The sequence below is a fragment of the Alternaria alternata genome (assembly GCF_001642055.1).
Source record: "Alternaria alternata strain SRC1lrK2f unplaced genomic scaffold CC77scaffold_24, whole genome shotgun sequence".
Classification (NCBI taxonomy): domain Eukaryota; kingdom Fungi; phylum Ascomycota; class Dothideomycetes; order Pleosporales; family Pleosporaceae; genus Alternaria; species Alternaria alternata.
This window is the reverse complement of record NW_017306213.1, coordinates 425,019-450,934: the sequence shown is the minus strand read 5'-3', so window position 1 is coordinate 450,934 and position 25,916 is coordinate 425,019. Positions and strand designations below refer to the sequence as shown.

The 25,916-nt window shown below is 51.5% G+C and overlaps 9 protein-coding genes across 9 annotated transcripts; 5 read left to right on the top strand and 4 right to left on the bottom strand.

Annotated features, from left to right (window-relative positions):
* Positions 1–50: 50 nt before the first annotated feature.
* CC77DRAFT_1098951 (hypothetical protein) lies at positions 51–2,639 on the bottom strand. The gene is made up of 2 exons (XM_018529974.1): positions 2,125–2,639; positions 51–2,074 (listed from the first exon to the last, which is right to left on the bottom strand). Exons 1-2 carry the CDS (start codon positions 2,590–2,592, stop codon positions 323–325), a joined length of 2,220 nt encoding a protein of 739 aa, XP_018381230.1. The 5' UTR covers positions 2,593–2,639; the 3' UTR covers positions 51–322.
* A 224-nt stretch (positions 2,640–2,863) lies between these two features.
* On the top strand, positions 2,864–4,235 carry CC77DRAFT_1065864 (palmitoyltransferase swf1; the record flags this gene model as incomplete). Its single annotated transcript, XM_018528847.1, has 2 exons — positions 2,864–2,952; positions 3,002–4,235. 2 exons carry the CDS (start codon positions 2,864–2,866, stop codon positions 4,233–4,235), a joined length of 1,323 nt encoding a protein of 440 aa, XP_018381229.1.
* A 368-nt stretch (positions 4,236–4,603) lies between these two features.
* CC77DRAFT_1065863 (hypothetical protein) lies at positions 4,604–5,115 on the top strand (the record flags this gene model as incomplete). The annotated part of the gene is made up of 3 exons (XM_018528846.1): positions 4,604–4,714; positions 4,786–4,906; positions 4,961–5,115. The coding sequence occupies 3 exons, from the start codon at positions 4,604–4,606 to the stop codon at positions 5,113–5,115; spliced, it is 387 nt and encodes a 128-aa protein (XP_018381228.1).
* A 51-nt stretch (positions 5,116–5,166) lies between these two features.
* On the bottom strand, positions 5,167–10,941 carry CC77DRAFT_998827 (hypothetical protein). Its single transcript, XM_018536546.1, has 3 exons — positions 10,430–10,941; positions 10,133–10,382; positions 5,167–10,084 (listed from the first exon to the last, which is right to left on the bottom strand). The coding sequence occupies exons 1-3, from the start codon at positions 10,469–10,471 to the stop codon at positions 5,406–5,408; spliced, it is 4,971 nt and encodes a 1,656-aa protein (XP_018381227.1). The 5' UTR covers positions 10,472–10,941; the 3' UTR covers positions 5,167–5,405.
* Positions 10,942–13,307, top strand: CC77DRAFT_972765 (hypothetical protein). Its single transcript, XM_018535868.1, has 2 exons — positions 10,942–11,329; positions 11,376–13,307. Exons 1-2 carry the CDS (start codon positions 11,042–11,044, stop codon positions 13,245–13,247), a joined length of 2,160 nt encoding a protein of 719 aa, XP_018381226.1. The 5' UTR covers positions 10,942–11,041; the 3' UTR covers positions 13,248–13,307.
* Positions 13,308–14,145: 838 nt separating this feature from the next.
* CC77DRAFT_438758 (cytochrome b5) lies at positions 14,146–15,078 on the bottom strand. Its single transcript, XM_018531689.1, has 3 exons — positions 14,859–15,078; positions 14,608–14,734; positions 14,146–14,397 (listed from the first exon to the last, which is right to left on the bottom strand). Exons 1-3 carry the CDS (start codon positions 14,972–14,974, stop codon positions 14,239–14,241), a joined length of 402 nt encoding a protein of 133 aa, XP_018381225.1. The 5' UTR covers positions 14,975–15,078; the 3' UTR covers positions 14,146–14,238.
* Positions 15,079–15,362: 284 nt separating this feature from the next.
* CC77DRAFT_438733 (flavo protein) lies at positions 15,363–17,469 on the bottom strand. Its single transcript, XM_018531688.1, has one exon. The coding sequence runs from the start codon at positions 17,215–17,217 to the stop codon at positions 15,472–15,474; it is 1,746 nt and encodes a 581-aa protein (XP_018381224.1). The 5' UTR covers positions 17,218–17,469; the 3' UTR covers positions 15,363–15,471.
* A 1,058-nt stretch (positions 17,470–18,527) lies between these two features.
* On the top strand, positions 18,528–23,446 carry CC77DRAFT_438605 (hypothetical protein). The gene is made up of 2 exons (XM_018531687.1): positions 18,528–22,689; positions 22,740–23,446. Exons 1-2 carry the CDS (start codon positions 18,679–18,681, stop codon positions 23,262–23,264), a joined length of 4,536 nt encoding a protein of 1,511 aa, XP_018381223.1. The 5' UTR covers positions 18,528–18,678; the 3' UTR covers positions 23,265–23,446.
* Positions 23,447–23,859: 413 nt separating this feature from the next.
* Positions 23,860–24,532, top strand: CC77DRAFT_1098943 (hypothetical protein; the record flags this gene model as incomplete). Its single annotated transcript, XM_018529973.1, has 2 exons — positions 23,860–24,415; positions 24,462–24,532. The coding sequence occupies exons 1-2, from the start codon at positions 24,187–24,189 to the stop codon at positions 24,530–24,532; spliced, it is 300 nt and encodes a 99-aa protein (XP_018381222.1). The 5' UTR covers positions 23,860–24,186.
* Between the last annotated feature and the right edge of the window lie 1,384 nt (positions 24,533–25,916).

Here is a 25,916-nt window from a genome sequence, read left to right as displayed (position 1 = left end):
CAGGTCGCAGCGATTACCATGTATGTTACCTGCAATGTAGTCATTTCTCACTCAAAAGGCACACACAGCCCCATTGCCACACCTCAAGAGTCTGGTGACGTAAGCACACTCTACTAGAAAGAGGATCATCGATAGAATTATGATGGGCGACAAAGCCGCAAAATATCTTCGTTGAAATTGCGTTATAAATAGGAACGGCACATAGGTACTATGCTGCGCTAAGGGTATATATAAACGCCTGGTCCAATGTCACGAAAGGCACCAAAGGACCTCATTGTTGTTTACTGAAAGACAACGAGTCAAAGCTCTATACTGACCTGAGCTAATTGTAGCTCCGATAAACCTCCAGGAATAACAACCTCTCCGTGATCCCGCCCCATCCGTCTAGCGAATGTTTCTTCGCTAGCTTCGCCAGCTCGAGTCCATCGCCACTCTCCACAGCGACATCGTCTTCAATGCTCCAGATACCTCTTGCTTTCGGCAGAGGATTTCCGTCTTTCCATGCCTCAAGGACTCTGACTGCTAGTTCTGGACGCATCCGCGTACGTTTGAGTGCTTTACTGATGTAATCATTAGACCATCCCTCTTCGTTTCGGTCTTCATAAAACTCGTCGATCTCGTCTCCTGTAAGGGGTGGATCGGGGTCTCCCGAGCCTGTGGATGTTGAAGACGCTGAAGATGGGGCAGGTGATGAGGATAGGCGGAGTGGTTGTGGGGGTGCCTGAGAGTAAAGAGTCTGGTCGGGGCCTTCCTCTTCCTGGAGGGAACGGCGGAACTCTTCCAAGGACTGGGTCGTGGAAGCATCGGATTCTAGTTGTTGGAAGGGTGATGAGGACCGCTGTCTTTGATGAGGCTTTATACCGTAGGTGTGGTCATGTGGTCTTGACAAGCTGTCTTGTGTCGGCGAGAGAATGGCCTGAGTGTCGAAGTAGGACACCTTCTGGCGCGCGGCACGTGGTGTGGGTGTGTTTGAGGGTAAATTGTCGCTGACGACATTATCTGCTGGAGGTGGATGTAATTGATCAGTATCCGGAAAGTCATCTGATTCTATGCTCTCCACCTCTTTCTCTTCAGGGTCGGCTTCCAAATTGACCATAGTAGCGTCGTCCCCTAAATCGAGCGCTTCTGATCGAATATGCTCTTGCATCAGCTCTTCAGCATCCTCTAAATGTGAAGTCGACTGAGAGCTCTCAGCAGATGATATCTCGACAGACTGGTGCTGTGTACCGACTTCTTTATTTGGTCCCACTGAATCCTCTCGTGTAGGCGTTGCGCTTTCACTCTTTCGCCGTTTGGTAGGAGGCGCTAGCCGCGTCTCTTCTTCCTGCTCTGCGAAATCGTTCTCTCGCAATCGCTTTGTAACCCTTTCCATCCGATCTTCGTAAAAGTTCGAAGATTCCGGATGGGCAGTTGATGATGACGGCACCTTGATTTCTGACGCAATGTCTGCTGAGTTCTTTAAAGAATCCAGGGGGTTTTTCGTGACTGGCTGGTCTTTGGCAGAAGGCAGCTTATTCGGTCTCCCCAGCTCTGGCGACTGTGAACTGCTCGGCTGACTTTGACTCGGGCGTGCTTCATCGTGTTGCCGTTCCACCTGCCTCTTGATTTTCTCTCTTTTAGAAACTGGATCAACCAACCATTGAGGATAAACCACCTTCTCATAATACTGTTGCCACTGCTCAGCAGTCTGTTCACCCTTTGCTTCAGCCCATTGAGCCCAATGGGTGCCGTATTCATCCGTTCCTTTCGAATCATCGATGAGATCTGCGAAAGCATACAGCTCTAACCAGTCGTCTACCGTGAACATGCCCTCCAGTTCTTCAACGCTGTAGTCACTTTTCGATTTCGATTTGCCTTTCCTACTGGGATTTTCCGTATTTGAAGTCTGCTCTGGTTTAGGTGTTTGCTGTTTGGTACGCATAGGGGAGGCTGGAGCAGGAGGCATACGTTCGTTTGATTGATCGGAAGGCGGAGACGGGGGAGCGTTGTCAGGTATGTTGAAAGCGGAGGGTGGACGATTCTTCAGTTGCTTATGATAGCGATCGCGCCACGACTGCCATGTATGTCGCGGGTACTGGGCTCATTAGCGACCAGACTCAGACACGATTCTTTGTTGATGCATACCTTGGCTTCCAGCTGCATGTATATTTCATTTCCACCAATTTGGACACCAGCCTCTTGGGCATCGCGCACCCATTTGTAGAGTATCCTGTCCTCTTCTGCAGTATACGCTGCCCTTCCACTCTTTGTGGGTCGGTAGACAGAAGCAGGCTCACGCGCCTCACCTAATGGTGGTCCCGCTCGGTGGTCTGCAGGATCTTGAAGCTCTCCATCTTTGATAGATTTCTCTACGAATGTGTACGATATCGTTCCTGGTGCACAGGTAGTGGGTCTGAAATGGTCCGCGATCCGATAATCTGCCATCTTCTCCAGTTGTACAATCTCTCCACCGTTGGCCTTTATGTCGTCCAGCAGCCGAGAGCGGGACGGCACGCGCTGCGCAACCCAAAACTTCTTGCCTGCAAATATCCCCGTCCCAGAACTGAAGTCGAATTCCTCGGCGACATGCTTGTATACGGTCGGCCCAGCCATAGTGGATTGGTGTTGTCGGTTCGAGGCGCGGGTGAAGAAAGAGGAACGACGCGTTGGCTGAGTTGCGACGCGTGCTCACATGGGCCGCTTGATTCACGCGGGGTCGCTTAGCGGCCGCGGCTACTCAGCCCTATCCATCTCTTGCGCGCTGTCATCTGTGTGAATGGATCAACGAGACAAAGCCACGACATGATGATGCGATTGTAGCTTCGAGTCACATCTTGTTCCTGTGTTCCGCCATGCATAGTGTCGCTTCTAGACTCCTTTCATCATGACAGTCGCGCGCACCATCATCATCTTCACCATCACAGTGTCCCTGGTCACGTTCATAGCTTTCTTCGGACGACTGCCGGCTTTCAGGTATTCACAGTTATTCCCCGAGTCACAGCCATTGCTCTAACGCATTTAGGAACACTCCTATAGGTTTTCTCAACCGCCTCTTCCTCATCCACATCCCATCCGTGTTCCGCAAACTCGACCTCGCCCTCACAAATGGCCGCATCACAAATGGCGGTTCCCGCCTGGGCAACTACCTCATGCATGATAAACACCCACTGGTCGTCATATTCTTCCTCGGCCTCGTAACTGCATGCGCGACGCTATTCCTGCCTACTGTTTGGCACCTCCTTCGACCGTATCATAAGCTTCTGGTTTCCTTTCTGTTGCCACAACCATACGTCTTTTTGTATCTCAGCGCAAAGAGAAACAGCCAGACATATATCAACTCGCTCAACCATGCCGAGCAGATGCGACACTACCCATATGACAGGGTGTTGTACTATCCAGGAACACTATGCCGGACGTGCAAGTTCTTGAAGCCGGCACGGAGCAAGCATTGCAGTATATGCAAGACATGCGTGTCAAGAATGGATCATCATTGCATATGGGTCAACAACTGTCTAGGAAGAGGGAACTATAAGTGGTTTCTAGCCTTGTTGCTGTCGACTGGTGTACTGATCGCCTACGGAGCATATCTGGCTTACTACGCCCTTTCACCACTAGTCAACAAGCACTACTCGAAATATGAAGGATGGTATAGATACAAGCCCAAAAATGGCGTAGATGCAAACAGCTGGTTTGGTTGGTTCGATAAGAAAACTCACTACTTCCTCATCTATGTAACCATCTACCTCGACATGGGAGGCGTTCGTGGATCTGGAGTTGGATTACTAGCTCTCCTCACATGGCCACTTCCACTAGGTCTACTTGCATACCACATCTATCTGATTTGGGCTGGCATGACCACGAATGAGAGCGGCAAGTGGGCTGACTGGCGAGACGACATGGCGGACGGTGTTGTGTTCCTGGGGCACAGACGAGAGGATACCATGCAAGAGTACCGCTCAACAACGCCCGCGCACAATCATGCACACGCCTCAGCGCATTCCTCTTCATCAACTTCGCCCTTCCCAACCCCCCCAGAAACCCCGCCAGAAGACGAAGAACCCCCAACAACCTGGCCGTTAGAAAGCAGACACATACTCATCCGCACCCGAACGGGCCAACCACCCAAAACTCTCCCGAGTCGCATCAAGTCGGTAGCCAAAGAAGACAGCTTTGAACGAGTATGGAATCTGGCAGCGGTGGAGAATGTCTACGACTTAGGTATCTGGGACAACATAGTAGAAGCATTGTTGAACTAAAAGACACCCCATATCGAATTGTTGGACCCTCTCCAATATATCTTACATGCATTTGTTCGGCCCTATATCAAACGCTATCCCTGTACTGTAACGAATCCTAGACCCTGCGCCTGTTCATGCTAAAACCTGCTCCTCACCCCAGCCTTCCACTCATAGCTATGACGTCATACGACCCAAACCTCAACACCAACCTTGGAAGGCACATGTACAAGAGATGCAGTACCGCCGGGTCCGCGGAGCTTCCTCCGTTACCAGCCTCCCAATTCTTAAAAGTCACTAATAGTATACATCTCGATCGCAATACTCGTCGAAGACCATCGAAGACCCCATATTTTCAGGAAGGAATAAATCATCTGCACTATTCCAACATGACACAAGCCGTATCAAAGCAAGAAGCTTCCAAGCAGCAAGTACAGCAGCAGAGTCAAGCTGCGGGGAGCAGAGAAGTGCAAGAACATCATGCTAGTGCTAACGCCTCCGTACGTTCATCTCCCCATGATTCTTCTGTTCGAAGTCCTTCTGACATGAACTAATGCTAATATGTCTCCAGGCTGGTTTGAACCTCAACATCTTCGGCGCCCTCTCTGGGGCTTTCTCCTCAAAGCAAAAGAAAACCACGCATCAGAACGCTGATGGCTCGTCTACCACTACCGAGGATAAACATGACAAAGGTACTTGTTCATCTCGATTGCTCTCTCTCCGGTATCCGCTAACAGCCCAACCAGGTATGGCGAATGCGGCAGCTGGCGGCCGTGGAAGTGCATTCGCAGCTGGAAATGCACAACAGTCTAGTTTGAAAGCAAAGGAGAGTGGCGTGGGACAGGAGAGTAAGCAAGGGAAGAGCGTGAAGCAGGTTGATCATTTGGGCATTGAGGGCTAGAAGCAAGGTAGATAATTGGTAATGTTGTAATCAATATTTGAATTTACGAAGAGAGTGAATAGTAAACGATTATGAATGATCATGATATTATGCTACACAGCCGAAAAGCGTTGAATCGATAATGATGCTATTGGGAAACATGCAAAAACAACCACCATCGTGATATCTAACTCCATAAAACAAACACCCAAATATAACAAACGCTATGCTAGACTCGGTAGATGCAGACCCCCAAACCCAGACATCCCAGATAACCAAAAGTCAAACCCTAAAACTCCAATAAACAGATCTTAAACCGCTCCACCAATCCTACTCAAACCCTCAACTCCCCTCTTAGCAGCAACAACATGCCAAGGCAACGTCCCATTCCTCGTCCCCCTCATCCCTCTAAGTTTCGCCAACAACCCCAGCGCTCTAAACTGTCCCAGCACCTCCTTTAACAAGCCTTCGGCTGTCGTTCTGGTCTGCGGCGTGGGCGTCCACATAAGACTCGTTGTACTCCTCTGTCCCGCATCCTGGGCTGGCCCCGGGCTCTGCGGCGTGCCCGGGTTACTAGCATATGGGTTTGGCAAGGTAGACGCACCCGGGCTAGGGAGATCTGAGGATGCGGATGCAGCGGACGGGGTACTACCGGAAGACGATGGTGGGAAGGGAGAAGATGCCGCGCGTGTCGAGCCTACGGCACCGATCCAGAGGAAGTTTACCGCCACAACTATAGGGCCTGGTTCCGGATCAGGGATCGGGTGTGAGATGCTGTTGCGCGTTTGTTGGGTTTCTCCGCGCTTGACCAGGAGACCGGATATAAGGGCAGGGCTGAATTGGGTTGTGGATTGTGTGTTGTGAAGGCGATGAGCAAGGATCACGCCCCATGTTTCGTCTGTGACGTCGATTAAGCGCGCTTCAGGGTCTGCGGACGGGTCCGTGGCGGAAGGGTCGGCGGAAGGTGTTGCGGCGGGTGTTAGACCTGGTCCCAGGTCCGAGGGGGAGACGCCAGCTTGGGGTGTGGATTCTGGGGTATTTGTACTTCCACCAATAGCCGTGCTTGGCCCTGTCATGGTTGGCGTAAACTTGTACGGAGGATCCGCATCTATCGCTGTGAGTAACGTGACGAATACGTTGATCTGCGTTGGACATGAGATTAGGAAAACCCAGGTCTCTAATTCCTCTCTTTCCAAGACCCCAGCTTTAGCGATGCAGACACGCCAATTGACACGCCTTGACTGCAAAATTTCGATAGTGGTCTGCCAGATTTCTTTCGCGACCTCTCGGAACATGCGTGTACCTAAGTGATACGAGACGACTGCTTGTGACTTGCCGCAGCTATCAGTCCAAGCTGCTGTCACCCACGTGCCATCGAGACTGATCGCGTACCCCAGGTGCATGTACGTGTTTTCTCGAAGCAGATCCTGAGCCGGCTCAGAGATAAGCTTGAATGGTATGTTGCGTGGAAGTGTTTCTTCGAGATGAAAAGCAGGCGCTGCATATATGCTGAGGGATGTTTTGTCTCCACTAGGTGCACTTGGCGGGCATCGGTCGTAAACTTCTCGTGCAAGGCTGAAATATGTAGAGGGATCCAGGATGACAGGAGTGTCGAAAGAAGCTATGTACTTCATCGGGACGACCTGAAGCACAAGATCTGGCTTCTGAGGCTGGTCCGGTCGTCCTGGTGATCCTTGACCGTAAGCCTGGAAGAGTGCCCAGAAAGCCGAACACAGCTCCCACAACGCGGATGGGCCGCCGAAGGGATCAACCATGTAGATAACGAACGCATCAATCTTCGAATCTTGCTGCTCGCGTATCTTCGCATGCTGTATGGCAAGAAGCTTTCCAAGCTGGACGCAAGTCTCTTTAAGAAGCTTGAATAACTCCGCTGGTGTGACAGTTGAGTTTGCCCTCACAGGTACAAGACCTCCTTCAAACTCGACAACCGTCTCGACTCGACTGTGTGTACCAAGCTTACAGCTGTCGTAGGCAAGCTGAAGGTTGAGCAAAAAGTTCTCTAGGCAAGGTCTGAGAGCATCGCTGTGTGGGTAAATGCAGAATGTAACGACATTCTTGGGTGAACTGATGGGTGACAATCCTAAAGGTTCCCAAAAAGCTACTGCAGGAGGAAGCAAGTCCCAATGCGTTTCTGCGCGGCGCACCCTCAAGAATGGTGCATTGATCTGATACAGATGGCTCCCAGTCACAGCTGGTCCGTCGTTCTTTCGCGCGGCTGGCCTTTGCTGTGCTTTTGCTAGGGTAGCATAGTCCTGGAAAACTTCGTGCACACCCGCAAGAGTAGGCAGGTCACATTCTGCAGCCGCTGGGAAGATCTCTTTGATGACCGTATGCCAGCGCGTCTCTGCTATTGCCTCGTTGACAGGCTCTTTCTCAGAGGGTAAATCCTCTCCTAAGAGATCGAGTGTGGTCTTTACAATCTGATCTGTCACGATTTGTGTGATGGAAATACTGTCCTTGGCGCTCAAAGGCTTTTCTTCTGAAACTTCATAACTCATCTCAGGCTGAGAAGTGGGGGTATCAGGCATTTGAGCGGGGCTCGCATGCAGAGAAGGAAGGCTGTAGCGCGCGCCAGCTGTACGGCGTTCCACTGGGGAAGGAAAGTGGACCAAGGACCAGTCCCATAGACTTGGCTCGAAACTGGTCAGATTCAACTCATCAAGTTGCAGACCGTGCAAGTCATGCCAGTCGCCTCCCATGGAATCCGCAAACGACGTTACAGATAGCGGCGTAGCGTTACCGTCACTCTGTAGTTTTCTCTTTGCGGGCATGGTGAGGCCGCCTATGATAGCTGCGGGTGTCGTTCCCGCTTCCTCTTCCTCTCCAGAATCTTCATCGGATTCGTCTGATGTATCACTGGAATCCGAGTCCTCACTAGCTGCTCGAGCAATAGATGCGATCTCTGGTATCTGATTCGTAGATGCGGCACCCACAGTGATACGCAGCTTCGAGAGCAGAGGGATGTCTCTTAGACTTTTGGTCTGCATTACAACGGGCCTGGGGCCTGGACTAGGGCTGGATGAGTTTTGATTGACACTGTCCACAGGGCGATGTGCGCTGAATCGTCCGTCTTGGTACTTTGCATCAGACATGCTCATCTTCCGACTGAAAACCACTGGACTGAAATGAGCATCATTTTTTGTGTCCACGGGTTGGTTTGGTCGAGTGTGCGATGCTAACTTCTTGGGCGGAGATGGCTGCAGTGCCTTGGAAATTGCGCTAGGGCTTAGCGGTGGAGTAGGCTCCTTGGAGAACGAAACCTTTGCTTTAGCTATTGGGGCAACCGGTTTCTCATCAGACAGGTCGGGGCTTTCGACCAAGGGCACTTCCGTGGTCATTGGCTGCTTGCCTTTGTCTTCCTTCTCCACATCCATAGCAGGCTCAGAGGCTGTAGCCAACGCGCTCTCGAGCGCAGCGAAGGGGTCAGAGGAGTCCTCCTCAGGCGGATGTTCAGCAGCGGCTTGAGACTCTTGTTCGTGCGAAGTGTCGATAGGTACTACATTGGTTTCAGGTAGCGCGGGTGCGTCTAGCATGTCAACGTCGTTATCGTCTGGTCCGTCAAAAAAGTCGAAGTCGTCGTCGTTGATACGATCACCTCCGTACCCGTCTTCGTCCATGTCACCAAACAGGTCATCGTTGCCACTGGATGCGTTGAAGTTGTCCGGCGCGGATGGAACGACGGGAGAGGTCAAAGGCATCTGTTGTTCGTCCATTTTCGTGTCGGCCTGTGGAGCTGAGAGATTGATGGCAGGGTTGCTGCCTCCAGGTGCTAGGATAACGTTGGAGACTGTACCAGACACACTCGGCGTGTCACTGTGGGATACTGCAGTGCCAGGAGCCACCCCATCTGGAGGGGTGGGGTAGACACCGCTTACAGCATGCAGGTCACCATAGGCTCCACCACGGGCGTTTAGTGGCGATGATGGAAACAGGTTCTGTTGTTCGTCTTTACGACGGGCAGAGTCTTCCTCCGCCTTTCTCGCTTTCCGTCTGGCCTCAAGAATCTTGTCACGGTCCAGTTTCCCCAGAAACCACTCTTGTGCAGCATCAAGTGGGTCTTTGAAGCCCATGGATTCTGGTGTCTCATACCATCTTAGCATACTATGTCCTCCAACAGTCGAGTCTGCGGATGTCATGTCATGTTCTTCTGAGCTGTGAAAGAAACACAATGCGCGCGGCCAGAGGACGTCCCGATCTGGGCTTGCAAAAGCTGGGCTAGAGGCTGTAGGGCTATTCGTCAAGGTCGTACGTATTCTGACCCAGGAGCTTTTCTTCTCCAGATCAGATAAAGCATAACCCTTCCAGCCTAACCAACGCTTGACACTCGACTTCCAGCTCTCGATGCTTTGCTCCAGAGTGGCGAGTCTAGTACGTTTTCTGTGACGGAGACCAATCTCCTCTATGATAGAATCAAGGGGATCATCAAAACTCGAAATTGTTGCGAGCAATCCATTCGGAGCAACTCGTATGCATTTGCCAGTAAGCCATTTTTCTTCAGCTTGTGTTGAGATGTCGCCGACGCAGCGGATGTCAGTCTTGTAGTCAGTGTAAGTCGAGACTAGGAGTGTGCCTGAGCTAGCCCAATGTACATTCACGCTAGTAAGGCGATGCACAGGAGCTGGCGCTTCAGTCTCGTACGGATCGTCGTCAGCTCGTTTGCAAGCCTTGGACACAAATGTGCGGTAGTTCAAGGCAGTCACGTTGCAATCTTTGACGACGTTGAACGAGATGAGTGCGATGACAGACGATGTGAAGAGCTCATAGATAGTGAAACAATCGGGTGGTGAAGGGGAATCGGATGCTTGAGGCTGACTGCTGCCATGTGATGACCTCGCGCTGCCAGCATGTAGGCCTCTTTGTGGTTGTGTGGCCGATGGGGAGTTGGTCGAGGTGGCAGTGGTGTTCGGATTGCCCGGGCGCATGGGGGGTCGCACTAGATCGATGGCCTTGGTGCATCCTGTCTGCTCGCCTAGCACGTGTTAGCTGGGTGTTGTAGGAAGAAGCGAAGACGACATACTGTGCAGGCGATAGCCGTCGAGCTCTGGGGGTTCGGCATCGTTCGGCTCTAGCTTGTCGACGGTCGTCGGCTTGAACAGCCATAGCCACGGCCGAGATGCATCCTGCGCGACTAGTTGCAGGTCCTGTCGCAGCTGGGCTTCGACTGCGCGTATGTCTTCGGACGTGTTCCAGTCGCGCGTCCTCGAGGAAGTGGGGGTGGTGGTGCGTGTGATAGAGAAGGCTTGATATGCGATAGCCTCAAAGTCTCCCTGTGTATCGTCAGCACATGATGGCGCGCACTTCCATCAAGACGTACTATAGCTTGCGCATTCGTATTACAGGTTTTGAGAAATTCCATTAGAGAGACGGCTCCTCTTTAGGGGACATTCAAGTGGTATTCGCGGCGTATTTTCACTCCAAAGACTGCGCTGTACACCTTTTCCATCAACTCCGCTGCGGTCCGCCCAACGCGTCGCGCGCGACTGTCTCTATCAAAGCGATGTGGGTTGTGATGTAGGCGGGGCGACGAAGGCTAACGTGTCGGCATGATCTGAACGCGTATCTGTAGTTGGAAGATGGAGCATGGCGACCCGCATGCGCACCTTAGGAACGACGGAGGTCCCTGCAATCGGCAATGCCCGATTCAACCAACGGTACGAGTGGTAAATGTGATAGAAAACCCGGGCGAGACTCGACGACGACGACGAAAAAGCACGCAACTGCAATGCGATGTCAGCGAACAAACAGAGCCCGCGGCTCGGCAAGCAAGCGGCGCGCCTCGAGGGCCCTTTCTTAGCCCGGGCCTGTCTCGCGACCTACCCTTGTAGTGCGGAGGTCTGTGCATACAGGTTTGCGGGCCCACTTTAATACTTTCGTCGCGAACTTCTTCGTTGCCGCTTCCTGTCGCAAAACTTCCTACGGCGCCGACATGAAGATTTCCACGGGCAACGTACCGGTCTACACCATCAGTGGCAGCGAGGCGCGCCCGCTTCCAGAGTGGCTGATCCGGAAAAGAAAGCGCAGTCTCAAGAATGACCCCGAATTCGCAAACCGCGTGGATTTGCTGCAAGATTTCGAGTTTGAGGAAGCCAGCCAGTGTGTCCGTGTGAGCGAGGATGGAGACTGGGTTATGAGCACAGGCACATACAAGCCTCAAATACACGTCCACTATCTCCCTCATCTGTCGCTTTCCTTCGCAAGACACACCAATACTCTTGTACGTTCTTTCCGAGCTACACACGTCATGCACTGACTTTTCGCAGAACCAAACCTTCCACCTCCTCTCCTCCGACGCTACCAAGAGCGTACATCTCCAGCAAGATCGATGCATCGAGTTCCACACCGGTGGGGGTCTCCACTATGCGAGCCGCATACCACGTTATGGTCGCGACCTTATCTACGACCGAAGATCCGCTGAGTGTCTGGTACCGTCCGTTGGTGTGAATGCAGACGGAATGGGCGAGTGCTTCAGACTGAACCTGGAAGTTGGGCGCTTCATGAGGAGTTATGAGATTGACGTGGGTGGGGACGACGTGACGACAGTTGGAGGTGGTGCTCTCCAGGGTGGCATCGACGCTGGTGCAGTCAACACCGGTGCCATTGCCGAACAATCGCACGGTCTCCTAGCCTTCGGCACTTCCATTGGAACAGTCGAGTACTGGGATTCGCGATCAAGGAACAGGGTGGGTATACTTTCTGCCCCTCCGGATGCATTTGAAGGAAAGTCGGAAATCACAGCTCTAACATTCCCATCATCGGGTTTGGAGGTTGCTGTGGGAGACTCAAACGGCATTGTGCAACTCTATGACCTGCGATCACCGAAACCACTACTAAGGAAAGACCAAGGATACGGTTATCCGATCAAGAACATTATCTACCTCGAGGGCGCGCAGACTGACGAACCTAAAATCTTGACCGCAGATAAGAGGGTAATCAAGATCTGGGATTCAAAGGACGGCACGCCATGGACCTCTGTTGAGCCTTCGGTAGACCTGAACCATGTTGAATGGGTACCAAAGACTGGTATGCTTTTGACGGCGAATGAGGGCAGGCAACAGCATTCCTTCTTCATACCACAGCTCGGCCCAGCGCCAAGATGGTGTCACTTCCTCGACAACATCGTAGAAGAAATGGCCGAAGACCCCAACGACCCCAACGCTTTTGGCAAGGGCGCGTCCGGAGACGTTTACGACAACTTCAAGTTCTTGACGCTCGAGCAGCTCAAGCAGCTATCACTGGATCACCTTGTTGGAACTACAAGTCTCCTGCGACCATACATGCATGGTTTCTTTGTCGCCCAAAAATTGTACGAAGAAGCACGACTCATCTCGAACCCAGACCTGTGGCAAGAGCAGCGCGCCAAGAGCATCGCCGAAAAAATCAGCAAAGAGCGAGAAAGCAGGATTCGCGGCAACAAGAAGGTGGCAGTCAAGGTCAACAGAAAGCTCGCAGAGAGGATGTTGGAAAAACAAGAAGAGCAGGAGCGAAGGAGAGCCAAGCGCGTTCTCAAAAAGGGCGGCGACGACGACATGCTGGAGCCTTCCGCCGCACCTGCTGTCGAAGAACCCGTCAAAGCAGATGGTGTTCTCAACGACCCGCGTTTCGCCAAAATGTTCGAAGATCCCGAGTTCGAGATCGACGAGCAAACCCGCGAATTTCAGCAGCTCAACCCCAGCACCAAGATACCCAAAGGTCTTACTGCGGTCGAACAAGAGGATCTGGAATCGAGAAAGGGCTCGTCAGACGAAGACTCCTCCGACTCCGAAGCCGACAAAGTACGTCCCACCAAGAAGTCACAGCAAAAGGAAGACACGTCGCGCATCTCTTCCGGCAACTACCGCAAAGCCGGTCACCGATCCCAACGCCCTGGCCCCGAAATGGTGGTCTCATCGTCGAACCAACGGAAAGCCGGACCGACTTCCAAGGACAAGACGTTCGGATCGCGTGTCTCCAAACTCAAGGACAGGAAACCTGCGTCGTCTGCGAATACGACGACGGTGGTCGGCGAGAGGGAGATTACGTTTGCGCCGGAGAGGAAGCAGAAGAAAAAACCGGAACAGGAGGGCCAGAGGCATGACCGGAGGAAACAGGGTGACAGGAGGAATGCTAGCAACAATGTCTTCAGGAATATGTAGAGTCTTTGCGATGCTTGTGGGTAAGATGGAAATGAGTTTGTTAGAGATGAATGATACCCTTATCAAATCACGACTATGTTCCATTCATTATGTGATGGCAGATAGGGAATTTTTTTATGCACCAGCTGAGCCATAAACGTTATTGGAACGTTGCATTCATAGATGCTTTCAACTAGGAGGACAAAAATTGAGTATATGAAGCCGACCTGTAGTGAGCGCTACCTCACAGTTATAAAACCGAGCCATGTCTGGAAAATGGATCCGACTTAATTGAATACCAGTATATTTATTTCTTTAGTATTCATTTCGTAATGATACTACTCCTGTCATACAGATGCACGAAGTCATCGTGGTGTACATACAATAGTGTAATACCTAGCACATGCCAAGATGGAACAAGTCCACATTTCACTAATCACGTCGGACACGATCACAAACTAGAGTGCGCTTGACCTGGACTCGGACTCCTTGGCGGCCGAATGTACTTCATGTATCAAGTTCGTCTTGTTCTATGACTGATATCAGAATTGTCGATTATTTGTTGGCTTGAACGATATCGTGTAGGTTAGATGTACAGCCAACAAAGAATGGACTTCTACTCCGTGAAACAACCCCATTGGTAATGGAAGAGATGATAAAAATTTCTGAAGCGAATGACCTTGTGCATGAGTTGTTAGATAGCCTAGGGAAGCTGTCATTGTTCCAAGCCCTGACCAGACGAAGATCGAAGTATTTTCAGAAAATCAGACAAACTCATATTGAAAGAGTTAAATCGATCTATTCCAATTGCTTGTTCGCGGCGTGATTAACGCCCAAACAAAGCCTACGCCATGTCAATGTACCCCGTTATGTGTCAAGTTCACATAACATCGCCTCTATATATGCCGATCCCGTTGTCTTGTCCAGGCGGGATTTCTCGTTCTTCAACTCAAGATCGAACTTCAAGTCGATGGTATCTCTTGTGTTTTATTCTTTTTTCTGGTGAGCATTCTTACTCAGCAGACTGCTTGTTCATCATGGTGTAGGCAGCGAATGCAAGAGCACCACCGAGGAGGATGATGGCGTAAAGGCCGACACCAGTCGAGGCACCGTCGGTGGTGGTAGCGGTTGAGCCGGGCTGTGCGTAGCTCTTGGGCTTTGGGTCACCCTCCTGTATCACTCATCAGCAAAACTGGTCTTCGAGTAGTACGTAACGAACGGTGCGTTTCTTGTCCGCAGACTGCGGAATTGTTCCGAGGTACTTCCATTTCCCTCGGCCGACATCCTGCGGAGGTCCACGGTACAAGAAAGACGTCCTGAATGGAGCTGTGTGTCTAGAGAAGGGATTGGGAGAGTATGGAGAAGTATGGGGGTTTCGTACCTGGCGCTTCAGGTTTCCGACGAGCAGACCGTCGAGGATCTCGCGGGCTTCATCTGAGTGACCGACATCCTCGAATGCCTCTGTTGAGTCCTGGCCTCCGACATCGAGCAGAACTTCCTCACCACCTCTGTAGACATGTTAGCGCTTGCTCTTGTATCATTCGCGTGGTAAAGCCAGGAGCGGGGCTTTTTTGCGATAACGGGAGTGCGAATGCCGAGGTGCATTGCGCGGCGTGCGAGGCAGCAACGTACGGGTGCTCATCTACGAAGCTTGATGCATTGTAGACCTTGTCGTGAACAACAATGTACAGGTCCTTCTTGGTGTTGTGCTCCGAGACGTCGGAGTAGGTGAATTCCTTGTCGGCCATTGTGGAATTGTGTAGGAAATGCGAAACGTGTTCCAAAGTAGCAGATTCGAGACGAGCGTATTGCTGCGTGGGCCGAGGCGAGTATAGGACGTTGAAAGGAAAGCGCGAGAGTCGTGGGGCTTTGGAGGTGAGGTGTCAGGTCAGAAAGAAACGGCGGATAAGAAGTTGTGGTCGTAGCGGGATTAGCTCTAGCTCTCAGTTTAGGCGTATTAGGCGTAGGAGAGGGTTGTGCTCGCAGTCAAATTGCGACTCACCGATTGGCTGTCTGGCGCCTCACTCACCGACGTTCCCGAGCTCCGCCAGAACGGGTAAGAAGACCCTGTCTCGTGTTGATGGTGGGGCTGCAGGATTATCGCGGGGCAGTCCTTTCACTCTTTGAGTATCCAATTCCGCTGCTAGTCAAAGTAGTCAAATCATGTCATTGAAATCGCTTGCTATGCTAAAATGATAAGATGCTCATGACCGTTTGCACCTGATCTCACCATGGTAAACTGCCATCACGAACCCAGGACCTTCACCCTCATCCACTCGCTCGTACCAACCCCAAGATTTAACCCGTTCAATGCCCACCACCTCCTAACAGCATCTCCCCGTGCCCCTTCTACACCGTCCTCTAATGCCTCTTCAATGTCGCATGTTTTGTATTCCACTTTCAAACCGCTGCGCTTCCACCACTCAAGTACATCGGCATGGCCCATCTTGGTTGGTCCGACGAGAACTTGGTTGTCGAAGAGAATCTTTTCGCCGCGGAGTTTGCGCCAGTAATCTAGAATATGTGTGTGACCATGAGTTGAAGCAACCTTGGCTATCGTGTCTTCGTGCGAGAAGGGAATGCCAGATTCTACCCAGAAGTGGATTGCGGGCAGGCATCCTGATTGTGTTGCGTAAGTTATCGACTTGCCAACCTTGAGAGGCAGGTCGTCTCGATGAGGTTTATTAGGAGCCTGTTCATCGACTGGCGAGGAAGGGACTGAAGGGGCAGTCCTATGACGGCTGTGCTCCTTCCACCATTTGAGAACGTGAATGTGACCCTGAGAGCTAGCTTGTTCAAGTGCAGCTTCCGTGTATTTGAGTGATAGGCCAGAATTATACCACCAGTCGAGAGCTTGGACAGAGTTGGCGCGACTTGCATTGTCAATGGCTTCCGCAGAATACTCTTTAGTGAGGAAGGTAGGGGATGTTCTCCAATATTCAAGGATCTCCGTCTTTCCAAACACTGAGGCTTTATGAGGAAGGAATGTGTGTCCAAACGTACTCCAGAAGAGATCCTTGTGGAATTTCTCTAGATGTATGAGAACGGGTACCATGGCAAAGCGCATAATAAGTTCGATGCACATGCGGGAGATGCGCGTGGGACGCTCAGAGTCGAACAGAGCCTTAATTTCAGAATACGGATATGTGAGAAGCGCCCATTCTATCTTCTGCATTTGTGTCTTGGGCCCTTCTTCACTTGTAGCCTGTCGCCACTCTTTCGGCACGGGCAGGTTTGTATGGACATTCAAGGTAGTCGCTAGTTCCCAGTCCTTGGTGAATTCCAGGATAATAGACCAGAGCTCTGGTGGGAGACGGGGTCCCTTGCTTCTCGTAGGTGTCAGTGTGGGGAGGTGGGCAGTAGGCAGTGCGATGGTGCGATCACCGACTGCCATCAAATCGATCTGGGTTTGTATAGATTCATTGAACGCCTTGTGTCCTTCTACCCATGGGTGGTACTTTCGCCCTGAATGGTCAAAGGACCATAGGAACGGAGGAAGGACGCGAATCCAATTCCACTTCCGGCGGATCTTGCTGATCTGCTTCCTCGACATGGGGTTCTCCCACATCAGCGTGGACATTCCCGGTATAAGCATTATTTTCTTCGACACATTCCAGCTGCGTAGAATCTTCAAATGCAGGTTCGTTGTGAAACCGTGAAGCATGCGGGCGAGGTTCTCGGCATCTAGCGGTGCCAGCACCAGCAAGTCGGCCCATGAGCAGTACTCTGCGACGTTGGTCTCTTGGTAGTCGGCATGTTGCCACTCAGGCGTCGTGTCCTTTTCAGGGTCATACGTGTGCCAGACGGGCTCGAGCTGGGGCGGGACAGTCGTATGGGTCGTGGACGGGAAGTCCTTGCATGCGATGATCTTCAACGAGACATGCTGGAGGCGATGCAGGCGCGCGACGATGGAGCAGCCAAAGCGGAAGGCAGAGGGGTCGGTTAGGGCGACGAGGACGTTTAGCGTGCGCGCGGGTGTTTGCGGGGACATTGATGAGGAGGTCAAGTGCGGTGTTGGAGTCGCTGTAGGGCTGTTCACGTCGAGGTGTTAGACCGCCATTGGCCGTCGCCCCACTGTGTCCATCTTCCTTCGCGGCTTATCTTATCTGATGTTGCTGCTAGGCATCCCTGCACAAGTCAGGTACACTGGGAGGGCGGAGGCATGGAGACGCGAGCACCTGGCACGGTATTTAGGCCAGTAGGTAAAAAGGGCCGACGGAGTCGCATGTACGCGTCAAACATCAATTAATTCCATGGTTGATGCATCGCTGTCGCATCTACTCGTCAGAGACTTGGCAGCAATTTTCTGGTCAAACACTTTTCCAACAGCAAAGATTAGCGCCGAAGACTACGTGCCGTGCACATCTATCACGTGAGCGGACACCGAACATCGGGTATCGTGGGGAAGGACTGGCGATTGGGTTCCGCGGAACGGCGAGGACAGGCGTACCGTACTTTCGTCACGAGCAAGTGTCAAACATGTCACGGCTGGTGTGAGGGAGTCGATGGTGTCGAGGTGTCGAGGGAGCTGCTGTGTGTGGGAGGTGAGACGGTGAAGAGGTTTATTGTTCACGTTCGTCGGTCGTCAAACAATAAACAAGCAGATGATCATCTCTCCCGCGTCTGCTGAGACGCACTTCTTGGTTCGGCGTTCAGCAGCCACACGCTGGGCGCATCTCACCGATGACGTAACCTCGTCTTTCGTGTTAATTCCCGCCGCGCCGCGAGATGGAAGTGGGTCGCAGGCGATGGAATTTATCGAGAAGACCATGTTAGGGGCAACATCCGCTATGCCCGTCGCGGCCTAAATCGACGATCGCAGACTGTGTGAGCGACTACGCTCAGATCCTCCATGATCGACATTTGAAGGCGCATCAAGCCATTCAAGTGTCTGTCGGGCCCTTGATGGCAGTCATCCATCTCATCAACTAGACGGTGACGCGCTGCCTGGCTTGCCGTTTTGTCTGCACCAGTGTACCAGTGCAGCTTAGGAGAAAGCCTGATTGCCGTCGGTCGTCTTCTCTTCTTCTGTCGCTTTCCCCCGTTTTAGAGCCTCGCACTTACTGCTACTCGACGATCTAGAATTCGCCCCTCTCACGCCAGCCCTGCTGGAGATCTCCCACAGCAGCACCTCTTCTGCCAACTTCATGAGGCTGCTAGGCCCGCCCAACACCCACCTCTGACAAAAAGAACGAGACTCCTATTAGGGACTGTCCACGCTATCGCCACCTGTTTCCCGGTCCCTGCATAACGCCAAGTCACTTTGCGTGCCGATGAGCGAAGCCTCCAATAAATCTACACCTCACGATAGCGACCGCTACCCTCCCATGGACGCCTGAAGGCACAAGCCGACCGTGTGTGGGTGCCTTTATTCCTAGCGACCGTAGCCAGGCCATCTGGAGCCTTCTAGTTCTGCCAGCGGCGTTCACGCGTTTCGACGACTCCGAGCTCCATGTCTCAATCACCCAAGCAGACCCCCAACTCTGGCCCTTCTGTACAAGACGATGGTCGCTTCAACTTCTCCACCGTGTCGCCTGTGCCGGAGGAGCCATGCACCCCCGATGCCGGCACAAAGACGACCGACTTCGCTTCTTTGCCACCGTCTAATGCTGCACATGCGGCTCTTAGCAACGAGGCAGCTTCAAGCGCCTTGAGCCCCTCTGCGACCGACCGAGTCTTTCCTATACGCAGCGCCATCAGCGTCGACCCTACCCCCACCCCCAAGGGCGGTCATTCACAGGGTGACTACTTCCACCCATATTCAAGGACCAACGACTCGCGCTTCACGAGCGACTCGCGTAGGGCATCGCAGGGCTCCACCACCTCACAGTCATCACATGCCTCACAACGCAATTGGAGTTTGCGCCACGGAGGGAACAAGCCTGATGCGGGTTCCGACACCCAGCGTTCGTCTCTCAAATCAAGCCAAAGAGGTGACAGCTCGCGGATGGCCGCCCCCGTCCTGCCCCCACAACTGTTCAACGACCTGTCATCAACAAAGTCAGGTGGAAGCGCACAGAATGGCAGTCAATCGCCAGGTTCCAAGGCCGAGCGTGCACCGTCGATTGGAGGCGCTTCCGCTAGGAGCGGTATAAGCAGCCTGGATATGGGCGGTCTGGTAACACACCGGTTCAAGCACGTCACGACCGAAGGGGGCCACATGGTCATAACAGGTCGTGAGGGCGATACCCTGCAGCGCTGCGAGGATGAGCCCATCCATCTTCCGGGTGCCGTGCAAGGCTTCGGCCTGCTGCTGGCACTGCAGGATGATCCTGAAGGGAGTCTGCTAGTGCGCGTCGTAAGTGAGAACTCTAAGCGCATTCTTGGGCGTACCCCAAAGGAACTTTTCGCATTAGAGAGCTTCACAGACATTCTCTCCGAAGAGCAAGCCGACAACCTTTTGGACCACATCGACTTCATCAAAGACGAAGACTCCGACGTTACGTCCAACGGGCCCGAAGTCTTTACCATGTCGATCAAAGTAGCTGGCTATAATAGAACGCGCAAGTTATGGTGTGCAATCCACATGAACGAGTCCAACCCTGGGCTTGTCATCTGCGAGTTCGAGCTTGAAGAGGATCCATTGTATCCCCTGGTTCCACCTAACGACCTCACGCCAGAGCTGCCGGAAGATACTTTGTCCAGCCAGCCTACGGCCGAGGAACTGCTTGAAAGTACAGAAATCAAGAGTAAACCCCTGCGGGTCCTACGCAGTGCGCGGAAACGAAAGGGCGAGGCTGCCGCCATGGAGGTTTTCAACATAATGTCTCAGGTTCAAGAGCAACTGGCCGCAGCGCCATCATTGGAAAAGTTCTTAAAGGTTCTTGTCGGTGTGGTCAAGGAGTTGACTGGCTTCCACCGCGTCATGATATATCAATTCGACCAAACGTTCAACGGCCGTGTCGTCACCGAACTTGTTGACCCTCGCGCGACCAAAGATCTCTACAAAGGCTTAAATTTCCCTGCCTCTGATATTCCAAAGCAGGCTCGAGAGCTATACAAGCTCAACAAGGTACGTATGCTCTACGATCGCGACCTAACAACCGCAAGGCTTGTATGTCGCACCGCCGAAGACTTAGAGAGCCCTCTCGATCTCACCCACTCGTATCTTCGCGCCATGTCTCCTATTCATCTCAAGTACCTAGCGAACATGGCTGTAAGATCCTCAATGTCCATCTCCATCAACGCCTTCAGTGAGCTGTGGGGTCTTATCGCCTGTCACTCATATGGGCCACGCGGTATGCGAGTGTCATTTCCTATACGCAAGATGTGTCGCATGGTCGGCGATGCAGCGTCTCGAAACATTGAAAGATTATCGTATGCTTCTAGACTGCAGGCTAGGAAGCTCATCAACACCGTACCGACGCAACACAACCCTTCCGGATACATCATCGCCTCTTCTGATGATCTCCTGAAACTGTTCGACGCTGATTTTGGTTTATTGTCCATCCGAGACGAGACGAAGATTCTTGGCGTCCTGGAAAACTCACAAGAAGCTTTAGCCATGTTGGAATATCTCAGGATGAGGAAAATTCAGTCGGTCATGACTTCCATAGATATTGTCTCGGACTTCCCCGATCTGCGATATCCCCCTGGGTTCCATATCATAGCGGGCATGCTCATCGTTCCTTTGTCGGTAGATGGCGAGGACTTCATTGTCTTCTTCAGGAAGGGTCAACTGAAGGAGGTGAAATGGGCTGGTAATCCATATGAGAAGTTCATAAAAGAAGGTACCGAGGGCTACCTAGAGCCCCGGAAGAGTTTCAAGACATGGTCCGAGACTGTTGTTGGAAAATGCCGCGAATGGACAGAAGAAGAGATCGAGACCGCCTCAGTACTTTGCTTGGTCTACGGAAAGTTCATAGAAGTCTGGAGACAGAAAGAAGCCGCCCTTCAGAGCAGTCAACTGACCCGATTGTTGCTGGCGAACTCGGCACATGAAGTACGTACACCGCTCAATGCAATCATCAACTACCTTGAGATAGCATTAGAGGGCGCTTTGGATACGGAAACGCGAGAGAACCTTTCGAGATCGCACTCGGCATCCAAATCTCTTATCTACGTAATCAACGATTTGCTCGACTTAACCAAGACGGAGGAGGGCGGACCACTCATTAAGGGGGAGTCGTTCGATTTCAGGGAAACAATCAAAGAGGCTACAGATATGTTCCAAAATGATGCCAAACGGAAGAACATTGCTTACGAAGTTATCGAATACCCGGGCCTGCCTACTCTGTGTATCGGAGATCAACGCCGAATCCGCCAAGCAATATCAAATATCACTGCGAATGCGATTCAGAACACCACTCAAGGAAGCGTCAAAGTAGAGGTGTATCTTGCAGCAAAACCGAGCAAAGATCACGTGGAGGTGGAGATTGCAGTATCAGATACAGGTGTTGGCATGAGCCAGAAGAAGCTCGATCAACTGTTCTATGACCTGGAACAAGTCCAGTCCGAGCCCACTTCCATGCTAGAAGATGCTCTTGTGCCGGACAAGAAGCAGATCGCAGAACAAGGCGAGAAGTCAACATTAGGTCTTGGTTTGGCAGTCGTTGGGCGCATCATCAGAAACATGAACGGTCAATTAAGATTGCGATCAGAAGAAGGTAAAGGCACAAGATTCGTCATACAGTTTCCGTTCGACCTTCCAGATGCCGAGGTCGAAGCTGTATCGACAGCAGAGGCTTCGCCAGCTGGCAGCATCACGCCTCAACCTGACGGTGTACTCTCGAGCATCCTACCTGGCCCTGAGGATGGTGAGCGAACTCTGATTGCACCGAGCCTTTCACGCCACACTTCCGATAGTGAGTCGAAAGACACTTCGAACGGTGTGGTGATACGAAGGTCGAGTGCGGAGAGTTTGACAAGTAAAACTAGTCTACGCAGCTTCAAGAGCGGCTCAAGCCAGAGAAGTGACGTGGACAGACTTATTGACGCTATACAAGAGCCGCACATGATTGGCAGAGGCGATGCCAGTCCTGGAGCACGTTCACTGAGACCTACTTTGACGAAACGCAACAGCCTTGAGCCTGCCGCTCCACGCATGAGGTCTAGGAGTCTCGAACACATCAGCAGTCAGTCTGTTGTTCCTCCACACAAGAGAAGCATGAATTCTGAACATCCTGGCGAGGAAAGCGTTGGCGGTTCCGGTGCTCCTATCACGGCATTGAAGATACCTGATCCAGGCGGCGATAGCCCGATAGATCCTCGGCCAAAACCTGGAAGCGTACTTGGAGAAGTACAGGGCGATACGCCTATCGAGCCTTCTGCTGAACCGGAGAAGCTGACTGTGGATCACATGCGCGTACTTGTTGCTGAAGACGACCCGGTGAACAGTCGAATCGTGAAAAAGCGATTGGAAAAGCTTGGGCACAAGGTTCACCTTACCGTCAATGGCGAAGAGTGTTCGTCGGCGTACTGCGATAATTCAAAAGACATCGATGTTGTCTTGATGGATATGCAAGTTAGTACAGTGTGTTCCAGACTATGTTGTTTATGCTAATATCTGTGAAGATGCCAATTGTCGACGGACTCACCTCAACCAAGATGATAAGATCATTTGAGAAGCTGCACCACGACATATACTCTGCTCGAGCTGCCCTCTGTGGACGCGTCCCTATCATTGCCGTCTCCGCTTCATTGATCGAGCGCGATCGTCAACAATATATCGACGCTGGGTTCGATGCATGGATCTTGAAGCCAATCTCTTTCGACCGACTCAACAAACTCATGGCTGCTATCGTTGACACCGACATTCGATACGACTGTCTATACCAACCTGGAGAGTGGGAGAAGGGTGGTTGGTTCCATAGCGGAAAGCACAGCGCTGACGAAGCCGACACCAAACCATCGGGCGAAGCGCCCATGCCCAACTCTTCAGAAGAGGTGGATGAAGCGATCATGCGATCGGAAGACCCAATGGCTGGGGAAGAAAATGAAGGAGGCGATATCCCTGATGAACAAGAACGACTTTTGCAGAATCAGGAAGAGGGAAAGACCGAACCACCACCTGAAGACGCCTCCGAACCCCCAGCTTGAGACACTTGTAAGACATGTATTTGATCATGTGTGTTAACATCCTACTGCTGCCCGTCCATCGCTCCAGCGCATGTCGGTCCACCCGCAACATGCGACACCTGCCACCCATTGCCGTTGCCTGGCGATGCGCCCGACGCGGAACGGTGTCACAGTCTTCCTTTCTCTGAGCGCCTCCACGACCCTGTGTGACGGTGTCCCAGGTCTCGTCGGTCCGCGCATACCTTTTCGTCCTATACATATATTTTTACTGCTTTTTCACGGTCTGGCGGCATAGTTAGGTATTGGCCTGCAAGCATTGAAGGGGTTTGGAAGCGTGTGTCATTTCATTAGGTGCAACATAGAGCCAGGGTCTCCGATGTTTAGATGGCATACGGCGATGGTGCAGACATGTTTTATTCTTATAGCATACGTCTGCGGCAAAGAGCGCTTCTGTTGCAAGGACGGAATATGACGCAGAAGGTGGAGCGTAGTAGTAGGATAGATACGAGGCTAATGAAAGCGTTCAAAAACACGAGACATCGTTGGACCTTCTGCGTGTTGATGTGATTGTTCGAGATGATATGCCGAAGATCATTTTTTGTACATGGTCCGGAAAGAGCTTACTAGGCAAGGCCTTGATGGAAGTTCGAGGAAGACTTGTCAAAAAGCACGGACACCAACTGGTCGGTTAGATTGTAACGAATAGTGAGTGGATATAAGTGGTAATAGGCCTTGTTGGGCGCTGGCTGCAAGAATCGGTCTTGTAAGAGGCTAATGGATGCGCAGGAACGAATTCAAACCCTTGGCATGATGACGACGAAGAGAACGAGGGGACGCGACGAAGATACTTACGGACGATCACGTCGTCACTGCATGTATTAGACCTCCACACCAGAATTCGTCGAGGTCTGTCAACTAAGAACCGGTATACTTCAACAGCAGGATGAACGCATTTCTGAGCAATAAATTAATTCACAAATTCATCGACCAGTACCATAACTACAACTTCACTGAGCAGTTCATGCAAGCCGCAAAAGCCATGCTTTACAACAATTTCGAATCTCACGATGCGATCATAGCAGAGGAAGATCCGAATGAGCTTACAAGATTGGGTGACAAGATTGAAATTCATGGTTCACGCCCGTACACGGCCGCTTGGGAAGAGAGCAATAGTAAACATACCCTGCGCATCGAAACCCAGGATTTGACATGTTCTAGATGAATGGGCCGCTATGAGCAAAGGAATGCGCCTGAAGTTCGAGAAGCTAAAAGATGCAAAAGCTCTTTAATATCTCTTCTAGTAACTGAAAGTCGCACAATTGCATGTCTATCGACAGATATGTACTAGGGTATTAATTCGGAATCTATAACATGGGGTTCTTGTAACTGGCCAGGTCGCAGCCTGCTAGGTAAGGTGCTGATGACACGGTGCAGGTACATCATTCAAAAGCGAAGAGAAGAGGCAGTGAGTTCTCCTTTGCCAATCATATATGAGAAGAGGCACTCGCAAGCCAAGCACCAAACATCCAAAAGAAATCAGACACGGTAGTTATTGACATCCCGGAGATTCTGACACTCCTTTCTAATGACAAGAAATTAGCCAGATCTTCGAGCACGAGAACAAGAAAGATAGGCGGGAAAAGACTTGATTGATTCGTGTATGAGCACCAGCTACATAGACACGTAGTGTACGACGGGCTATGTGATAGGTATGCTTTTGCATACAACGCACCTTTGGATGTCGATCCATCAATCAATCAATCAGGCTGTGTTCTGATCTTGGAAAAGATGCAACCTTTACTTCGACCACGAGAACGGTGGGAATCTCGAACTTGATCAACTACGCTGCCTACTACGTGAACTCCAATCGTTCCATGTGTTATCTCGAACTTCCATTGTAGGCAACAACACTTAAGTTTCCTTTGCTCTCCAGGTCGTCTTCTGCGTTGTTGTTGGCGTGAAGGGCGACGAGGAAGTCCTTGCTCTCGTGCTTGTCTAATGCTTTGGTGAAGACGAGCATATTGGCGGCACCGCTACCAAACTCTTTGTTCCAAGAATGGCAAAAGAGCAGCGAACTTTGATGGGGAGCGAATGCAAGACTGACAAAACGTGGAGAGCCAACGTATCAGTTTCAGAAGATCGCAGATAGAGGGCAGCTACCAGAATGGGTAGCTTATATAAGAAATACATATATTCCCGAGCCTATAATCTTCTTGTTCTTGATGTAGCTAATCCAATCGCGGTGCCATAGCGATATTTTTATGTGTCAGAGGTTTCTAGAGGATGGTCATTTTGTTGATCGGTAAGCGGAAGAAGGTGTGTTGGAATGCATTGTTTCCATGTGACTTGGGCATCGTAGGCGGGACAAAGGAGAGGGTGTCGAGTATGTATTTCAGTTCTTGTAGGCATCATTTCAGGTGAACGTGTACACGTGTTGCACTTTATGGCTGATAGTAGGCTTTCATCTTACAATATGTTATTGCAATAAGCTGATATAGACGCGTTTCCAAGATTTGATAGATTGGCAAGCACCACTGCATTTACTTCGTAACCTCGTTATACCTGAAAACGCCCAAATCTTTTTTTGAGAGACATGCTTAAGCTGAGCACCCCTTGCAAAAAAAAAGCAATTCAAACGCGGGACGTCAAGCTTGACCTTGAGGTTGCTTGCAC